At 43.0% G+C, this 20,143-nt stretch overlaps 1 protein-coding gene across 4 annotated transcripts in view; it reads right to left on the reverse strand.

Annotated features, from left to right (window-relative positions):
• The window catches only part of ATP7A (ATPase copper transporting alpha), a 31,383-nt gene extending 12,158 nt beyond the window's left edge, over positions 1–19,225 (reverse strand). Inside the window, exons 1-9 of one of the 4 annotated variants that reach the window (XM_075106240.1) lie at positions 19,107–19,225; positions 10,747–10,883; positions 7,299–7,788; positions 4,990–5,724; positions 3,056–3,262; positions 1,858–2,021; positions 1,168–1,329; positions 503–579; positions 103–328 (exon numbers count right to left, since the gene is read on the reverse strand). In XM_075106240.1, the coding sequence (XP_074962341.1) occupies positions 103–328; positions 503–579; positions 1,168–1,329; positions 1,858–2,021; positions 3,056–3,262; positions 4,990–5,724; positions 7,299–7,788; positions 10,747–10,854 (2,169 nt within the window). In that variant the 5' untranslated portion in view covers positions 10,855–10,883; positions 19,107–19,225. Of the gene's footprint in view, positions 1–102; positions 329–502; positions 580–1,167; positions 1,330–1,857; positions 2,022–3,055; positions 3,263–4,989; positions 5,725–7,298; positions 7,789–10,746; positions 10,884–18,080; positions 18,100–18,601; positions 18,742–18,999; positions 19,061–19,106 lie in introns of those variants that run through there. The other 3 variants (XM_075106239.1, XM_075106238.1, XM_075106241.1) reach the window with 3 other exon arrangements.
• Between the last annotated feature and the right edge of the window lie 918 nt (positions 19,226–20,143).

The following is a 20,143-nucleotide window of genomic DNA, read 5'->3' on the forward strand; positions in this document are numbered from 1 at the left end:
AATCAGCATAATTACAGTCACTTTTCAAGTTTCATTTCTTCATCGCCTTCCATTTTGAGTGCTTAACCCCAATAAATTAGGCGATGTCACATTCCCTCTTACCTGTACAGGGACACAGAGTAAAAATGACACAAAATTCATGACAGACAATCCTGGTAGGAGCTGGTATTCCAGGACCATAGAGGAGTGAAGGGCTTCCATTTCCTCACTGCTCATGTTGTGACGTGTGTGAGCATCTGAAAGCTGACTGTCCATAACCATCATGTAAATCATCAGCCCCATGACAGGAATACAGAAAACGAGACTCACAACAAAAGACCTTTTCCACCTCAGATTTAAAAAAGAAAAAAAAGAAGAAAAAAGATTTGTTTGGCAGTCGAGTGCTGGGTAACATTTTCGCTAAAAAGTCTGCACAGTTAAAAATATTTAATAATTTTACTGTTGATTAAAAAAGAAGAATCAAAGATGTTTATAGAGTCTAAATATGTTCAGGAATACTTACTGCCTTATTTCCTGCTTGTGATCTAGGTGACTAGCAGATCTATCTTTTTTGACTAACGAAGTAGTAAAACCTAAATCCTAAAGAAAAAAAGTATAATAATAAACAAGGACAGTCAATTTTAAAAGACACTTTGTGCTCATATAAAGTTATTGCCAGATTACTGATAGTGCCAGGCTTGTATTTGATTTACTTTATTAACATTTCCAATATGATTGTTACTAATTTTTAGTTACCTTGCAAAGAAAGAAAAGCAATCTGATGTAGAAATCAACCTTTCTAGAACATTAAAATGCTATTCTAAAACGCAGCTTTCCAAAATGGTTAATCCCAGTGCACAGAAGTAGAGAAATCGAGAGAGAAAGCCCGGAAACTTATTTCACCTCTCTCCTGCTACTGTACTGATGGATGTGCTTTATTTTCCTGCAAACCTACAGCTTGTGTCTTCAACTCTACCACAGTCTGGCTTTCCCAGTATTTCCCTTTAAAAACTTAGGCAAAGTCGTAATAGAGCATTGCTTTTGAGCCAGAACACACCTATTATCTGCAGAAACCTGCCCTCGGAAGATAGCAGATGGAAGAAGAGGGACAGATTTTTCCCTTTAATAGCCTCCTGTTTCTGGGGTTTGTAACTCTTCAAAGGACGCTGGGTATTCTATGAAACTTACCTTTATCACTTGTATAACATCTCGAGGACCTATAATCTCAGGATCATACTTAATGTGTGCTTTGTTGGTTGCAAGAGCTACCGAGCAGTATAAAACACCATTTGTCTTCATGAGGGTGGATTCTATTTTGTGTACGCAAGAAGCACATGTCATTCCTCTCACCTGTAAAATAAAGGTTCCTTCCTGTTATCGAAACCACAGGTTATTTGGTAAATGCATCTTAAAAAGTAGGAAAAGTGCTTATGACTGTCCTGAATTAGTTCTTGCATATTTCTGGAGTCTGAAGCAGCGAGATGGAGCTCTCTAGTTAAGGGTCAGAGCAATAAGAGGAAGCGTAGCATAGAGACGAGGTTATTAAGCTCTGCTGGCTCTTCAAGCTCAGAGCTGGGGTACACTGAGCTAGACTCAGCTACCAAAAAACCCCATGTAATTCCTGCAACAGGCAGAGTAATCACAAAACCACAGGAATATTTGTCCAACTTCAGTGTAGGAGGGAGCCAGCACAGTTTGCAGGACAAGATACAGTTTTTGATACATACCTGATGCACTCTTACATAGTAAAGACTGCTGTAAAGTTGTAAATTAAGCTCTATTATATGATTAACACTTTAGGGAGTGGATGCTTACATAAGCACATCCAATAGATAAAAGTAATAAAGATGGGAGTGGCTGGTTTAATTACTAGCTTACAACAAGTTCCAGAATTCCATCTCCTTCCCCACAATTTTCCATCACGGTAGCTCCAAATCCCAGTTCCCGTATGAGCTCGGCAATAGCTGAAGGGTGTATGACGGCAGGATTATACCTCACTTCTGCCTTTCCTGCCATTAGGGCAACAAGTATCGAATGTATTCCTAGAAAACAAAATGTGCGAATGGCAGATCAGGTCGAAGGAGAACACTGCATTTATGGTAACATGATGGGATAATGGCAATTTACTGAAATTGAGAAAGCTACCGTATTATAGGTACATATCAAGAAAAATGTCGTCATTTTGGGGAGGTGTATCAACAATGCAACACAAGCATCTAGGTGCAGGTGCGACGATGAAAGTATTACTTCACAGGAGTTGCATATTTTTAACAGTCCAATTACAAACATTCAGCCTATGCTATAGGAAAATATGATCTATTTTTACTTCAGAAGGTTTTCTAAAATACAGTTCTGCATACTTTCTCATCTGCATTTAGCATTTCTAAAAGCCTTTTCTTCAAAAGAGAACACGTATGAGAAAGGGTAGATCTAACAATGTACAATCCTAGTGTACGCTAAGTGAAAAGGATTTAGATTCATCCATTTTCTAGGATGAAAAAAAATTAAGTTCCATGTTAATGTGGAACACATCCATCTTCATTACAATAATTAAACCGTCTACCTTAATGACTCCTCATTACATCATAGTCATGCAACTATTTGTTCCTGCAAATATAATCATCACACTGACAGAAGACAGACATAGTTGTCCTGACTCGCAGAGCTAAAATGAATTTATGTCTAAGAGGCTAATAATTAAGAGATTAATAAACCATATTAATACTGTCCCTCTCTAATAGCTCCCTTTCTAATAGAGGCATGTGTACTTCTGCCTTTCAGTTGCAGTCCTGGGCACATCCCTCTAGTAGAAAAGGTTTTAGTTTCAGGAGGATCTGTACCTGATCCCTATGTTCTCTCTGGAGCTTTTGCAAGGGCAGCACGCCCGCACAATGGCCAGAACGCCGCTGTTTGCATCCTACGAACCAGCAGCGAGCAGCCAACGTTCCCACCCAGGAAACACACCAATGGTACCTCTCTTGACAAGCCACACATTAAAAACGCTGTACAAAAGCTACACGGATTCTCTAAAAGAAACGTTTCGAAATTTAACAGATTGCACTGGCATATATCTTACCATCTTCTCTTCTCAGATTTCTCTCGATGTTGGCCACACACGAAGCACATGTCATTCCTGTGACTTGGACGTAGCACTTCGATATAGTTTTTGTCTCTTGTCTAGCAAGGTGGGTTGGTGACATGCTGGAGGGAGGCTCGGTTTTGTGAGATTCCAGCTGCACTTCGGGCGAGGGCTGAGCTACTGCCACAGGTAGTTCTGCCTCGGCTGAAAAGGAGATTGCAGTTCACGACACCATGAATAGCCGTTGCAACGAGGGCTGAGCTGGCACTACACCAGCCATAAATATATGTTGCTGTAAATTTGGACCAAAAAACGGTAACTGCTTATGCCTTGTCAGTCAGATTCATCCGTCTGTCAATTAAGAGTAAGAAAAAGAAAACAAGACAAAGAACTGGGCCGCTGATTAACTTCCTGACTGTTCTGCTACTGGTTTCCATTTTGCCTTTCCTCATTGTATATGTTCTGTTGCACATCCTTTGTCCTCTTCTGCAGGTTGTAAGCTAAACCTCTGCACTGCAACCTTAGTTTCACACACAATTTTATTCACTTTACCTGGGACATAAAGCTGAATTTGTAAGCAAGTGCATGTTTTGTAAGCAAAGTCAGTGGTTTTTGACCTTAGAGAAGGGCCCTCAAACTACAGACAACTGCTTCTTACAGCAATCCAGGAGATGCTACACTACATACATGCCTACATGCAGGAGCAGTATGAAAGGAATTAAACGGGAGCACCCGACCACTTCTTCAGTTATTGCCACAAAATAGCTCACGTGCTGTATTTCTCAAAATTTAATCTTACTGAATCAAGAAATGGCGCTTCCCTGTCCCCTCAGGAAGCTTCTCTACCTACTAATATTCACCCGTATTCTCACTGTAAGTCTTCTGCATTCTATTACCAAGCCACCTGCTCCCACTGTGCAATTACTTTTAGCATCCCAGCCATCACAGTAAGCATCTGCGCTGGTTTTGGCTGGGACAGGGTTAACTCTTCACAGTAGCTCACATGGTGCTATCCTTTGGATCTGCATCCCAAACAGTGTTGGGAACACACCCATGTTTCAGTTACTGCTGAGCAGTACTTAGACAGCATCAACAGCCTTTTCTGTTTCTCACACAGCCGGGACAGTGACCCCAAGTGACCCGAGGGATATTCCACACGATATGACATCGTGCCCAGCATATAGAGCTGGGGAAAGAAGGAAAAAGGGGGATGTGTGGAGTGATGCCATCCGTCTTCCCAAGTAACTGTTACACGTGATGAAACCCTGCTTTCCTGCAGGTGGCCAAACATCCGCCTGCCCATGGGAAGTGGGGAATTAATTCCTTCTTTTGCTTCGCTTGCGTGGCTTTTGCTTTACCTACTCAACGGTCTTTATCTCTATCCACAAGTTTTCACTCTTCTACCCTTCTCCTCCCCATCCCTCTGTGGGGAAGCGAGCGAGCAGCTGGGTGGTGCTTAGCTGCCTTATCTCACAACAGCATGATTAACTTCCTCAGTGATGCCCACGCTCTTCAGAGTCTTGTCACTCCCCAGTCACGCCTCAGCCTGGTTAAACATCCCTTCACTAGTGACTCCACAGGAGCCAAGCCTTTGATAACTCGCTAAAAGAATCTTCAGTGCAGTAATCCGTAATATTCTTCATGGCTAGCAAAGCTCCAATTCCATATTCATGCCATGAATACTATACAGTAGCAAACTGATGCACCATTCAACCATCAGTATTTAGCTGACATATTTCTATTTCCAGATATCTCAATAATTTCTATTATTCTGATGTATTCAAGGAAGTGCATGTATATTTAATTATCTCATTGACAGAGAAGATATAAAGCTTCTCTTAGCAAGCACAAAGTATGTCATCTTGGGTGGTACCAAATCCTAAACAGAACTGATCAATCCTTTTAAGTTTAGAAGTTTAATATGTCATTACCTGATAAAGATGCATCAAATCCCATATCCTCTATAGAGGACCGCAAGTCTTCTGGGCACGTTTGCAGAGGGTCATATTCTATAGTCCCATTACGATTTGCGAGAGAGACACGAATAGATTTTACACCCGCCTTTTGGGATACGACTCCCTCGATAGACTGCACGCAAGAGTTGCAAGTCATTCCCTCAATATTTATCACAACAATTTGAGTAAGTGGCTGGCTAGCATCCTTCAGAGCTGGATGAGGAGACTTCAGTGGGGATGCCAGCGTGGGGAAAAGTGCTACGTTTTCATATTCGTCAGGAAGGCTGACTTTAAATGTCTCTGGAGACACTGCCTCTATGGCTTTTCTCAGCATGTCTATGCTAATTAAGTTTGGGTTATAGTTTATAACAGCAGATTTCTTCTCTAATGAAACAACTATACTTGTTACTGATGGGAATGCTGATACGGTACTCTGAATATTGAGGACACATGAATTGCAGTGCATGCCATCAATTCTGAAGACAACTGTCTTTGTATCATTCACATTCAAGTTTTCTCTTGGTGCTGTCTCAGAGCCTTTGGTCTGAGTATTCCTCAACCTTTCCAGGTCAATAGCACTGAGCTTGAGGGGTCTAGGCTGCTTTTTGAAAGATGCTGTGAAACCCGCAGCTTCAATTTGATGCTTTATTTCGTCTGCTGTGATTAGATGAGGCTGGTAGACAACAACAGCTTCCTGATTGTCCAGGGACACTGAAAATTAATCAGTAAAATAAGTGTGCGTTACTGCCCTACGCATAATAAGCACGCTGCCCTAAGAGCAACAGATCATGTCAAAGCTTTCCAATAATGCTTTAAATGCTCAGAAACACAACTGCAGTGGAAAGGAGATTATTTGGTTTGGTAAATATCAATTCAGTTCTTCAGCCATCTTTTGTCTAGCGCTATGACATTTTTCAACTCCTCTTTTCCTCAATTTTTTTCTCTTTCCCCAGGACTTCCACAAATGGCATTATTATCTCTCACTAAATGTATCGTTTTGTCAGGGCTCTGTGGCAATACATTTATGCCAAAGCTATGTATACAGATAATTTTGTCTTCCCTTTTAGATACAGTCACTTATTGGGGGGTCCCGACCCTGAGACAGGACTAACGCCAAGGGTCTGCTGAAGAGGGGAAGCCACGATGAGGCTGAGGTGAGGGGCAGAACTAGGTTTAGACTTGGTAGTCACCCCTTGCTTAGCCCCCAGCCCCAACTGTGCAGACTCCTATAATATGCCCCCGCCACTCCCCACACTGCTTATCAGCTGCCAGAAAATTAGGCCTAAACTTAGGTCAAAGCCTGGACAGTTTCTAACAAAACACCCTGAGGAAAGTATTTGAACCGAATCAAGAAGCCGTCACCCACTCGCAGCTAAACACTAATCACAAGCGCAACTCGTGGCTGAGGGTTTAGTTGTGTTGCTTTTTTTAAACTATAGAAGTATGAACATTTTTGCTGAACCATGCGGCTTCCCTTCCTCTTTCCCCTCATTTATCTAACCACACAGCCCACGTTCAGCTCCAAAAGTCATAGCAGGGTGTGCTGTGGTGATTAAGACTCTGGATACAAAGGTATGTAGGGACTAGGGGCTTCACACCAGCTATAAAATCAGAGAATAGGAGCAACTCGGAGGAGCTCCCTCTCAGCTGGCCTGAGACCCCCACCACCTTTGACCTTGCTGCGGACTGCTGGAACACTGAACAGGTTGTATCCCCCTTCCCCTGACTTCATGTATCTTGCTCTACTGATTTTTGTCTTATTATGTATTGAGCTTACTATATGGGTTTAAGTGACTTGCTTAAGGACAGTGGAAAACTTAATAAAATAGTGGCATATGTTAACTGCCTGGCATCTCGTCAGTGAAGTGTGTCAATAAACACAACCTGTAACACTGCAGATAATACAGGAATGGTGTATGACAGATATATGCCAAAATTAATTTTTAATTGAACTGAAAACAAATTAATATTAATTACAGTACAAAAAAGACATCTGGTATTAGAGATTTCTATAACTGTTAATAAAATTGTGGACTACGCCAGGCTCCCTATCAAAACACAAAGCAACCACTGAATGTTGTCACACGCCTAACAGCAACAGCCTCATCAGAATTTGGGCCCCCTTCTTCACTTATAGTCCAAATTAAACACATAACCAAATACCTGGACTACAAAGAGTAACTGCCACACTAAGCTGTCTTATCTAAACCTAAGGTATCTCCACAGCGCCATCAGAGAACAGCATGGTCAACTCCAATTTACACAAAAATACACTCAAGTTTTACCTTTAATCCGCTGAATCCCTTGCAATTTGCCAATCTTCCCCTCAATGGTGCTGGTGCAGGAATGACAGGTCATCCCCTCTACTTTCAGGCGCAGCACAACGCTACTTGCTTGTGACCAGATGGAATCTTCACAAGTTCCAGGCGTTACCTCTGGTGCCGAGATATTTAAATCTACTCCTGGGACCATGTGGATAATCTGCTTGCCATTTATAAGGGAAGAAATGAAAGTCACCACTGCAGTTTTTTGATCGGAGGACATTTTAACATCCATGATACCTTTGTTCTTTAGTAGTGTACTACAAATCTGTTTAGGTGTTAGAGCTGACTGAGTAGGAATGGTAAGAAAAATAGTGTCAAGTAAAACAGGTTGTGGGTTCGAATCAGGTATTGTAGCATCAAATCCCATGTCATATATTGCTTCCTGCAGTGTTGCTGGAGTCTGCAGTTTTGAGTCATAAACGACGACTGCATTCTTATCCTCTAGAGATACCTTGCAAGGAAAAAATAAATCAAAACAAGTTAGCAAACAAAAAGAAAAAGACAACTAATATCCTAGAAATAGCTTTTACTTGCATAGATCAGTAATACTTGTCCATTATAATTTTATTCATCACTACTCACCTTGGTAAAGCCATACCAACAGCCACCATAAAGCAACTTCTGCTCATCTGTGCAACAACACGGTCAGAAAGAACGGATTTCCCCCCCCCCCCCACCAGTTCCAGAATCCTTAACAACTCTCTCTAGCCACTTTTACTTATGACATCCAGAGAGCATCAACGCATTTAATGAAACTTCCAGAGACAAACTCTTGAGGTATCACAACTAACCCAATTCAATCCCAAAAGCAAAACAGCCCACAGAAAAAATTCTAATCACATGTACAGTTCTGCAGTTAGCAGTAACTACCCTTAGGCTACAACGGTGGAAGAAAACCCTCTTTGAAAAAGCCCCCAGATTTAAGTGGCAGTGAAAGAGGCCAGTATTTCTAGGCATCTTAGGCACAGGCTGTTAACTTCCTACGAGCAATAAAGCGCATCAGACTTCTCAGAACAAAATTCAGTTTTGAAATTGATCATGACAAACATTAGAGAAGCTGTTTTTCCTCTCTCTGTACATTTTGGTGATCCAGAGACGTCCTGATCTGGTATTAACCTTTCACATCAGACGGTACAAATATCCTCAATTTAATTTGCTCCCAACTGATGATATATCAAACATAATTATTGCAGTTTCCAAAAGGGAAAGCCAATGCCTGCCAGAGGCTCAACACACTATCGTTCAATTCTATCTTTCCTCTGGGCAAAGGTACAACCTAAAGACCACAGTCATGATTATATTAGACCAGTTAAATTGTTTTAAGAACCACCTTTCTTCATTTTTGTCCCAATTACAGGCCTTATCAGAATTAGCCACATGGACATTTATTGGTTTCATTGCAGTTGGAGGCAAAATAACCTAAATGCGGCTCTGTTTGTCTGTATTAGCCATCTAACGTTCATCGCCCCTGCTGACCTCATTCATAATCACTAAACAAAACCGCGCTTTACCATTCTCAGAGGATTTTCTGAAACAAATGATCTGGCTAAATTGAAGGTCCGATGCTGTAATGAGGATAACTACTAAATACGACCTTTTAAAGTTTCTTACAGTCCTGTTCTACTCAGACTAAGTTTTTGTAATATATTTTCTTGCCAAGAGTAGTTTTAGAAATGTTATTTACCTTAAAACCTAAACACAAAAGTCTTAATACTGTGCTTTTAAAAACCTGCTTCATTCATTATGTAAAAGATACTTTGAGACGCACATTGTCCTCAGTCAAGTTAGAGTCTCTCCTTCTCCTATCTCAAGTCATCTGTATATTCTCAGAAATTAGCTGAAACAACCAAAATGCAAGTTTGACAAGATTAAACCTTTTGCTAGAATAAGGGGGAAAGGGAGGACTCTGAAGTCAGGTTATTTGGGGTATTATTTTACAGGCTGCTTTTAGCCTTTATTTGACTCCAGCTTGCGGGTACATAGTGATTCGTCTGACCACACCACGCCACAGATGTTAGGTTCTGGTGTCAGAGCACAGTGCCGTATCACAGTAAAGCTTCGTTAAAGTTGAAGGAGGAAGAAAAATGATGCGTCTTGTAAATATCGCTGCTGTTCACCCAGATTTCTGTGTGTGTACATGAACACCTACTTCAGGCAAAAGGAAACGGTACTAACTAGTGCATCGCTTGCCTTTGTACAGAATGGTGCATCACAACGAGCCCTTCAAAGTCAGCTAGAGGTAATGATCGCACGCCCCCCAAATTACGACAGTGTATCCTATTCTGGGAGGGAAAGCGTTGGTCTGAGACACATCCACTAAAACAGAAGTCATCTTTTGATGAAGCCAGGAAGATCATCTTTTCTTCAGAGTAAAATCAACCCCTACACAATGTTACAGCATGAGTTCAGAACCTAGATACTAAGGAACCAAACTCTGCAGTTTTCTGTTGCTGCTACTGCTAGGACTGTTCTTGCTAGCACAAATTAGGTCATAAAACTAATAGGAATTTCCCAGCTCTTAAATTGTTTCTGTCATTAAAACTACTGTATTCCTACACAATACATGATTTTAACCAGCTCACCCTGGAATACTCTACAATCCGATATTTTGCCCAGGATAGAAAGAAATACTGACAAAATACTGATATCTCCTCTGAGCTTAGAGAAAAAGAAAAGTTAAAACCAACTCAGATCAAGGAAGTCTGGATTAAGGGCAGACCAAGTAGGTCTGATAACAGTTCAAGACTCCAGTTCTGCTTCCCTTCCTCTCATTTCCTTGTGGGCAGTACAAAGGAAGGGAAACTTCTAACACATGAAAGAGCTAGCAAGGCTTTCCTTTGTCACCTGGAGTACCTGCTACTCTTATTTCATGAACCACAACAAAGCAGCTCTATTTTTCACGCTAGGTCAACTACCACATGATTAACTGGACACTTCAGGCCCACAAATGCTTTTGAACCTGTGTAAGTGACCTCTGTGTATTATCAGTTTGAAAGAAAAGGCCTGGAGCCTTGTGAGCAAATACTGACATTTATTCAGTATAAGGGACAAGGACAGCTTGGTTTTTTCACCAGTGTGAGTTCTAGGGCTTTTGTTTTGTCTTATTAAAAAATTTCTTGTTCTTGCCTTTTTTTTTTTTTACTTCCCCCCATTAATTTACAGTACTGAATTAACTGTAAAGCAGAAAATTACTTAAGAGTAACAGATAATGACTCAGCTCCCCCTGCAGTAAAGTAAGAACTTGTTTTTCTCTTACACCAGAAATACACTCATGCACTTCTAACACCAGCTGCCCATGAAACGTACAGAATATATTCCTTGCACATATCTTCCTCCCTCGGTACACACTTTATCATGATTTCTCACGTCAGAACGAAGCTTTGCAAGAAAGGGCGGTAGTGTTACTTACTTCAACGTTATGGATACCATTCATCTTCCCGACATGTTGTTCAATGGTTTGAACACAGGAATTGCACGTCATCCCCTCCACGCCGATAACTATGGATTTTGCCTCCATTGTCAAATTCTAGTCAAGTCTTCTCATTGCTGTTGGCCAAAAACAATTAAGACGGTTGTCCTTAAATCATTTCACAAAGAATTGAAATCAGTAAAAGCATTTAACTGATGATGTACTTGGCCACACGTAACTCTAGTAGGTGTCAAAAACAGGAAGGAGAACTTTAGGTATTTATTCCTATGAATTTTCAGAAAGGGAAAGTGTTCAGACATTTATTATTTTATTGGTGTTACAATCGAGATCATTTAATTGCACACAGCAAGCTGCGATTCACTGCTGTGTGAGGTGAAACTATAGGAAGAAGCAAGAGAGAAAGAGAGACACCAGCTCTGGGAATGCTAGAACACTAGAGGATGGCAGGTAAGCCACAGTGGCACCGGTGACGATCATGTTTCTCCACATTTATATCTCTTGTATTATCCTATGCTAGCAAAAACAAGTGATACTGGAATTAGCCCCAGGAAGCAAATCATTCAGAAAAGTCTAATTTCCACTCCTCTGAAGATTATAATTTTTGCTCAGGAAAACAAGCCCAGAAAAAAATGACTGAAATGAAATGAATTTGTAGAAATAATACTAATGCGAAGGACTTCTTTTGTCCAATGCATAAACTGTTAAGTAACAGAGGGTAAAAGAGAGCAGAAGAAGGGATTTCCAGAATTTTTTTTTAACCTTGTGAAAATTTGCATTATTTTTTCCAAGGACAGGGAGGTTAGTGACCAGGAAGAAGATCACAGTCAACTGCTTAATGTTTGGCTGCAGTGGAAGCAACAGCAAATTTTGATGATTAACTGAACAGCTAAAGTTAAGCCCACACTTAACTTGTTTTTTTACCCTGGGAACTTGTCTTGGAAAACTAAATTAACATTAAGTATTAACAATGTTTAGTAACATTAATTTTCTTGCTCCTTGGTGACATTTTGGAACCATTCCCTGTTACAGAAGCTCTGAAAGTTTCTGGTTTCGCTTTGAGACATGCTACAAACCATGTAAGAATACAAGTCTGTATCATGTTTCATTGTAGAAAGAGGTTGACCTCACTGGTGCATCTCCTCAAATCCTCAGGTGACCAGCTAATTCACCTAAACTGTGGCATGAACCTTCATATTCTTATAGGCAGAGTTTTGTTCAAAAACTACGCAGTACATGACTAGACAACCCAAGGATTAGCGCACATTAGTGATAAGCACGGCTAACGGACAGGAACATTCGGCAAGGCATAAAGGAAGCCTGGTAGCCGTAAGGGCTTTGAACACCTGTATGCAACAACATAGGAAGCTTTCACTGACACACGCGGAGAGCTGGAGCAGCCTTCCCACAGATATTTAAATCTGATCAGCACCTCAAACCACCTGCGACATCTGACTTTCCTGAAAGGCAGCACATATTTACTCTGAACGTATCGTAACGCACTAACGCTTCATCCTTCTGCCCCAGTCACAGATGGAGTCAGGAAGCACGAGGGCTGCAAGCGCAAGACTGTCGGTGGCTGCAGGACCAGAATCAAAAGCTGCGTCCCGCTCTCGTTCTGCGCCTGGATGCAGGTGCGGGTGCACGCGGGACACACTGCGGCATGATGTGGTCTCGGCACAAGGAGACAGAGGAAAGAGCTTCCACAAAGTGGGGCCTCGGGCAACAAGAACGTTGATTATTGCTAAGGCTGGCCAAGAAAATAGCATTAAGACTCGCATGGGCTGTGCTGACCGGCTGCTGGTGCCTCAGAAGGTAGAACAGTGACAGTAGGTTACTGTTACTGAAGATGGCACCATAGTAGGCTGTAGTCACTAGAAAGTAATAACTCACCCCCGAAAAGAAGAGAAATACGACAACTCTACCTGAAGTTATTACAGATCTCACTTCCCGGCTATTCTTACAAGATCTGAATTATTATAAACACCCACATGAATGACTGTACATAAATATTCGCAAATTACAGAAACACAGAACTGCCACCTGACACACAAGATAATTATGAATCAGCAGAAGGGTACATTTTAAGCAAACTTCATATGGTAGGTCCTTTCTCAGGCTCATCTGCACACTCAGAGGTCCAAGGTATTTTTAAAGATGTTATAAAGCTACCCAAGAAAATGCACACTTTCATGTCATCATATTGAAATACAGCCCTCACTGATTACCTCAGTTCTTCCATAAGGAATGCTCAGTCCGTACAGCGCAAACAAAGACATAATTGTAACTCCATGGTCAGGGAGCAACAAATATTCCCACAAGGCTGATGTACAAATAAAGTTTCAAGAAGTGCTGGAGTCAGAGTGTGTTGTGTGGGCACGACCAGACACATATAACTAACTAAAATGCGACACAGCAGTGTATCACAGAGTCAACCTGTCCTCTAGTAAGGTTTGGACAGAAATGAATTAAAAGCATTTGAGGTACGACAACTGCACTATTACTGTGTTTTGAGGGGAAAAAAATAAAGTAAGGAAATAATTGGCTGTGAGCTGCTATCCGCAACGATCAAAGGTTGGTAAGATGTTGTCGTGGATGAGAGTTGGGGTACAGCTGTACGCCAGCCTGAGAAAGCCCGCTGAGCCCCTGGCCATCTTGCCTGTCCTTTGGTTTAAGAGACTCAAGCTACAGTACAATAATATTATTTCAAGGAACTAGGATGCAGCGTTAAAAGTCGTCTCTGCAAGTCATATGTCAAACTATTACATGCAGCCACGTGTGTAATATGGTCAACTATGACTATTAAAGTGATTGCAGTAGCCATCAGCGCTGCTACCAAACGCCCACCAATGCACAGAAAATCTAATTGCTTGTATCTGTAAAAATAACATTATACTATATATATGGCTTATATATATAAAAATAACATTATAGAAAGTATTTCCTCCATTTTCTCAGTTCATTTCCTTGCCCTTCTGCTGTTCATTTCACATATAACCCCTTCCACCATTTCTCACAGGGCCTCAGGTTTTCCTACTTAAAAGGCAGCATGTGGAAAGAGAAATGGGAATTATTCAAGGTATTCTGCCTTAGCGGTCTAATTAACTAAATAAAGTTTGTAAGGGGCTTCCAATATGAGGGATGGTATTTACAGGAGTGGAAGAAAACACTCCGATTGCAGTAACTCAGGACCACTTAAAAGCATGTTAGAATCCTATTATGTCAATAGAATGCCCTGGTTATGTTTCAAGTGTATGCTTCCCACAGACACAATCTTTCCCTTAAAATAAAACAAATCATCTGACATTTGTGTTTGGATTTAAATAATAAACCAAAAGCAATCAAGCTTCCATCATTCCACTGCCCAAGAAGGTTTTTTTGGTTGGGTTGGTGAGGTTTTTTTAAAGACTGCTCTCCTAGGACCTACTGATCAGGGCCCCATGGCGTTAGGCATTGTATAAACACAGCAGAGAAAATCCTTTCCTGGAACAGATTGTAATTCAAACATGCATAAAGGCATAAAAGTTTTTTTTTTTTAACCCCTCAAGGCCCCAAAGTACTAGGACTGAATCCAGAACTTCCATCACAGAATTTATCTGTTGGATCAAACTGTCTCTTCTTTTTGTTCCCCAACTTTTAATTAAGAAATGCTACCGGATCTATACGACACACGCATCGTTAACAGCTCTCCATTGGCGGGGAAGACAACAAACAAGGATTTTTATTCGCTTTGTTGCAAGTTGCTAACAGTTTTCATACCATTTTTAAGAACAGGGTGTTCTCCAAAAAAATGGGATGTGACCAGATCTAAAGGCAGAAAATGAGCTATCTGTAAGCAATTCTTTATATCAGTTACATTGTATTATTGACACTGAATTGAGGAACAGCACATTCACAGTCTCAGTTTTCTGTACAGCCTTACTGAGATTTCTGCAGACCAAACTGTCTGCATTTCCAGGACCCCTGACGCTTCAGAGATCTTGTTCTCAGAAGAAAGTATAAGGTTAATACATAGTGACTGTGAGTATACACACACCCTTTTTCCTCCCCTTACAAAATGCCCAGGACAACGAGTTAAATTTAAAAGCTAATACATGCTTACATCTGAGATGGTAGTCTGTTATATTTTATTCCATTTCTAACGCTCTGCCTCCCCTACAAGTGCTTCCTGGTAGAAATACTCTGACTGAAACTTAAAAGAAACATTTTTGTCATAATTTCCTCCTTCTGACAACATTAAGGAAAATTTATTACTAAGCAGCTTGAGAAGTATTTGTTACACCAATAAATTATGACTAGATGCACACAAGAGGTGGACAAATATGGACAATTTAATCCTAATGCTCCTTATATGTGTTGATATTTTACCAAGTTCACAGGAAAATGGATGCAGAAGTCAAAAGATCTGCAGGAGGCTGCGCAGCAACCCGTGTATACTACAGCGATGGCTTGAACCTGGAACACTGTTTCCTCACTCTTGTTATCCATCGCTATATATCTCTGTTTTCACCCCCCATTTTTTAAAATTTACATGTATATAAAAAGAAATAACGCCTCCATACACACGTGTGTATCTACATGCATTAGCTCAAAAGAGAGCTTCACTCCACAAGGGACAGTTATAGTTCTTGCAGGATGCAGCCAAAATAATCAACAAGTCTAAACTTCTGCAATATCTAAAAAGCTTTCTAGGTGACAACACGTAGTTTGTACGCTGACACTTAATCCCAGTTACCACCACTGGCAGCAAGGCAAATGACTACTAATAAGTAACTTGTAATTCAAAGTTATCATGGACATATTCTTTTAAGTGAGATGCCGAGTTATGGATCACACATTGTTTTAAGAGAAGAACAATGGTTTTATTCTTAACCAATGCATTCCTCAATCTATAAAACACCTTTGTCACCAATTAGTAAAGAATTTCAGGATCTGATGATGTGACCAAGTGGCACCCCCGCCCCTGTTTAATCTAACAGCTACATCTCTAGAACACAAGAAACCAAACTGCTTATATTCAACTACTGCTGTTTTGGAGTATCATCTACAGCGGCTTCATCTTATGAAGAGCCTTGGCTTCAAACAACCTTAGTATAGTAGAGAATACAAAAAGCTTTTACAATTTACTGCTTAATACCTTTAGAAACTCACATTTTCTGTTCTCTTTCATTACTTTCACCTGTGTTTTGCAGTACACAAAGCAGTAGTGCTTCCTGGTTTGTATACTGACACCATCAATGAAGCAGCACAGCCCTACAATCTCGCTCTGCAATAGGCAGAGCCGAACACGGTAGGCTACATGTGGAGGAGCAACGCTCAGTGGCAGTGCAGGAGGTGTACGAGGAATAATTAAAACCAAAACAATTTTTGGGAATAGACATAAGTCCTTGTATGCTCTTTATTTTTTCAGGTACAGTTTTAGGCTTAACGCTTGGGTTGCCTGCGTGCTAGTTAAAATCCAAGCATTTCATTTTCTTGAAGAAGGTAAACTAGCGTTTCTATTAAGTAAATGAAGCAACAGAAAGGGAAATAATTTCTACTTCCGTCAGCAATTTCTTCCTATGGAAATGAAAATTAAACCGTGATCAAGCACAAGGTGACCGAAAAACTCAGGTTCGTCTCTCTAAACCATTTATTTTACATGACGTGCTAACAGCAGTCTTTGTAAGTAAAATATGTGAAGCAAGGTAAGGTTTGATAAAGGCAAAGGTAAGTCATTCACAAACTCACACTATCAGAAAGAAAAAAAAGAAAATACGAACAACACAAAAAGGAAGTTATAACTGGTGAAGACCCAGACGCTCACTTTACCCCACAAAAACACCCTTCAGCACACCCAGTCTCCAAGCTAACCCGTGTCACAGCGTAACAAAGCACTGTGCACCACAGTCACGCTCAGTGCCTGTTCCAGGATCAGTCGGGATACCTAATGGAGAAGCGCACAAAGTCTCTCCTAAGTGCACAACTTCAGTTTTCACCAAGGTTTTCTATATTATAATGATCTTGAATTTATAGCTGCTGAATCTAAAAGAGGTCAAAGCTAGGCAAAAACCACACAAACGCCAGAAACAATCTGTCAGATTTAACTACAGCCTTTGGACTTTATTAAATTTCTAAATGGATGAGTTCTAGTTTATAGCTCGCTTTATTTATGGCAGCACAAAGATAAACTACTAAATACATTAAATGGAAAAAAAGGTACCTGTCCCTAGAAGTCTGCAATGACCTACGAAAAAGAGCAAAGGACAGCATGAAATGAAAAAGCTGTATCATCCCACCCTTGGGCTTAGAAAAGTGCTGGAGCATGGGTCACAGGAGGTCCGGTTCAGTACGGAAGAATGAGGTTTTATTACCTTCATTGGCAACCAGATACATGTGAAAGTATGACCAGATAGATGAGGCTTAATCACTGAGGGACAAACTGCACATCTGTAATAAATATCTGTCACACAGAGCTACGTGATACTCTAAGTAGATTGTAATTCCTGTTGCTCAAGACCTTAACCAGTCTTGCTGGGTCAGCAGACCAGGGAAATTGCTCTGAGGGATTTTATTTCTATACAAGCTGGAAAAAAAAAAAAGCAGCACACAATGAAAACATTCCACTTCACTTCTAACAGGAGTTTCATAATTCCTTCTACTTGTTTGCATCCTTCCACTACCTCTACAAGTCAGATTTTCAGAGAACATGGATGTTCCCCTGGAAGAATCATAGCAAATATTAGGAGCCGAACATAATTTATAACACCTTGTTATGTGAGCGTACTAAGGCGCCTCATTCCTGAGCTTGGTCTCAAAATACAAGGCAGAACAATGTGGAATGCATTATACAAACGAAAATAATAACAAAACAGTAAACGACACTTAACGCTAGATTTACTTTCCCAGTTCACCACCTGGGAAGGAAAAAAGTTTCAGGTCTTTTCTCTATATAGGAAAATACACTATAATTATTAATTTCTGATTAAATTGTGTTTCTGCTCACACAGTTCATCATAATACACACAACTAACTTCCACACTACCAAACAGAAAAGGTTATTTCTTGGTCTATATACATCTCTAACACCACTCAACAAGCATTTTAAGTAGAGAAATACCATCTTTGGTGACTGCATAAAAGGTTTTAAGGAAATTCACACTAACTATTTCTGTGCAATTTCCAGAACATGGATACAGAAAGGCAATAGTTAACCTGGGTTTGCTCTTGCTCATTTTCATGAGATTGTACCCCAAAGCATCCTAAACAGCTATTTGCCCTTTTCCAGAATATCTACACCCTGTTTTTAATGAAAATAATGAAAAATAAAAATGTACCCGTGCACAGAGTGCTGCCATCAGAAGGCAAAACGCTAAGTTAAAATGTTTCAGAGGTACAAGTTAAGCAGCTCAGATTTGAGAAGAAGGACTTTGGAGAAGAGGCTCCGTGACTTGCACTTTCAAATTCGTTACAAGCCTTCCCCTGAAGACCACCAGCGGCGGACGAGGAACCTTCGCACGCCCATCAGCGAGCGCACACTTACTGTAGAGCAGCGAGACCGCGAGCGTGGGGGCCCGCTGGCAAGAACGGGCTCTGACATTGCCTTTCAGCCCCGTTTGACCCTACCGCGCCCGCTGGCATTGCCCCATCCCCGAGAAGCCGCCCGAGCGCCGTGTGACTCCCGGCCGTCGGGGTTTGCTAACTCTGAGGGGGGAGAAAGAGGCGTAAGGCAGGAGCAGCTTGCAGAGGGTGAAGCGGTTCAGCAGGAAAAACCGTTCTGATCGACAGCCGTGTTTTGGACGCGGAGCCCTCGATAGCTCGGTCGGTTTCTGAAACGCCGAGTGACCCCGGTACTCACCCGCCGCTCGCACCCCCGCGGCCCGGGCGAGCTCCCCCGGGACGAGCCACACGGCGCGGCTCCGCTCAGCGCCCGGGGACGGCGACCACCGCGCCGCACTTCCTCGTCCCTCGACGGCGGCAGCTCGGCGGCGCGGGAGGGGTGCCTTCCGGGCCGAGACCCTGCCCCGGCGGCGGGTCGCTGCGGGACGGCCCGCTCCCGCGCGGCGGGACGCCCCCCACCCCGGCGCTGAGGGGACACGTAGCGCAGCCCGACACCGCCGCCCGCGGGCAGCCCCAGGCAAACCCGCCCCACCGCCGCGCCAGCCCCGGGACCCGCGCCAAGGGCTCCGCCGGCGCTGGGCAGCGGCGGGACCGAGGGGGAACGCGGCGGCGGCGGCGCCCACGGCCCGGACCCACCGGAGGCTTCGCGCGGCGCCGACTGCCGGGCCCTTCGCCCCGCCCCACCGGGAGCGCGCCGTCACGTGGCCGCAGGGCGCCTGCCCCCTCCCGCCCGCGTGACGTACTGTGACGGCGGCGGCGCCGTCGGGCGGGGAGCGCGGGTGGCAGCACGGTGTTCCACGGGGCGCCGGGCGGCGCTGCGGCTCAGCCCGCCCGCGGGAGGCTGCGGGGCGGAGCGCTGCGGAGCCCGCTGGCCCCGGAAGGCGTCGGCCCGGCAGGGGGCCCTGCCCGCTGGTCAGAGCGGCGCTGTCACCTTAGAGTCAGGGAATTGTTAAGGTTGGAAAAGACCTCCAGGATCATCAAGTCCAACCTCCAACCCAACACCACCATGTCTCCTAAACCATGTCCCCAAGTGTCACATCTACATGGTTTTTGAACCCACCCAGGGACGGTGACTCCCCCACCTCTCTGGGCAGCCTGTGCCAGGGCCTGACCCCTCTGGCAGGGAAGACATTTTCCCCAATACCCAACCTAAACCTCCCCTGACGCAGCTTGGGGCCGTTCCCTCTCGTCCCGTCACTGGTGACTTGGGAGCAGAGACCAGCCCCCCCCTCACTCCAGCCCCTCTCAGGCAGCTGCAGAGAGCGAGAAGGGCTCCCCTCAGCCCCCTCTTCTCCAGGCTAAATCCCCCCAGCCCCCTCAGCCACCCCCCAGCACACTTGTGCTCCAGACCCTGCCCCAGCTCCGCTGCCCTTCTCTGGACACGCTCCAGCACCTCGATGTCCTTCTTGTCCCGAGGGGCCCAAAACTGAACAAAGGATTCAAGGTGTGCCACTGGATCGCTGGTCAGAACTATGACGGTATCTGATCATCTTCAAATCTGACTTCTGTTCTTGATTAATGAAAACATTCTTGGCAAATGCTTTCACTCTAGGCCATCTTGTGCCAGTCCAGGAATTTCACCTCTAGCAGCACAATACATTCGTCTCCTTGCTGTCCCTCTTAATCTTGGCCCCGTTCCTGAAAACCAACAAGACAGAACTGGAGTCCTATTCCATTGTTCCTAGCTGCAGAATGCCAACAGCCAGCCTGCTCTGAACACTCCAATTTTCTCAAAGTAAAGTAGCCCCAGGAAAGCAGCAGTTGGGAAGAAACTGGTAAT

The sequence above is a fragment of the Phalacrocorax aristotelis genome, chromosome 11, assembly GCF_949628215.1.
Source record: "Phalacrocorax aristotelis chromosome 11, bGulAri2.1, whole genome shotgun sequence".
In the NCBI taxonomy this organism is placed as follows: Eukaryota; Metazoa; Chordata; class Aves; order Suliformes; family Phalacrocoracidae; genus Phalacrocorax; species Phalacrocorax aristotelis.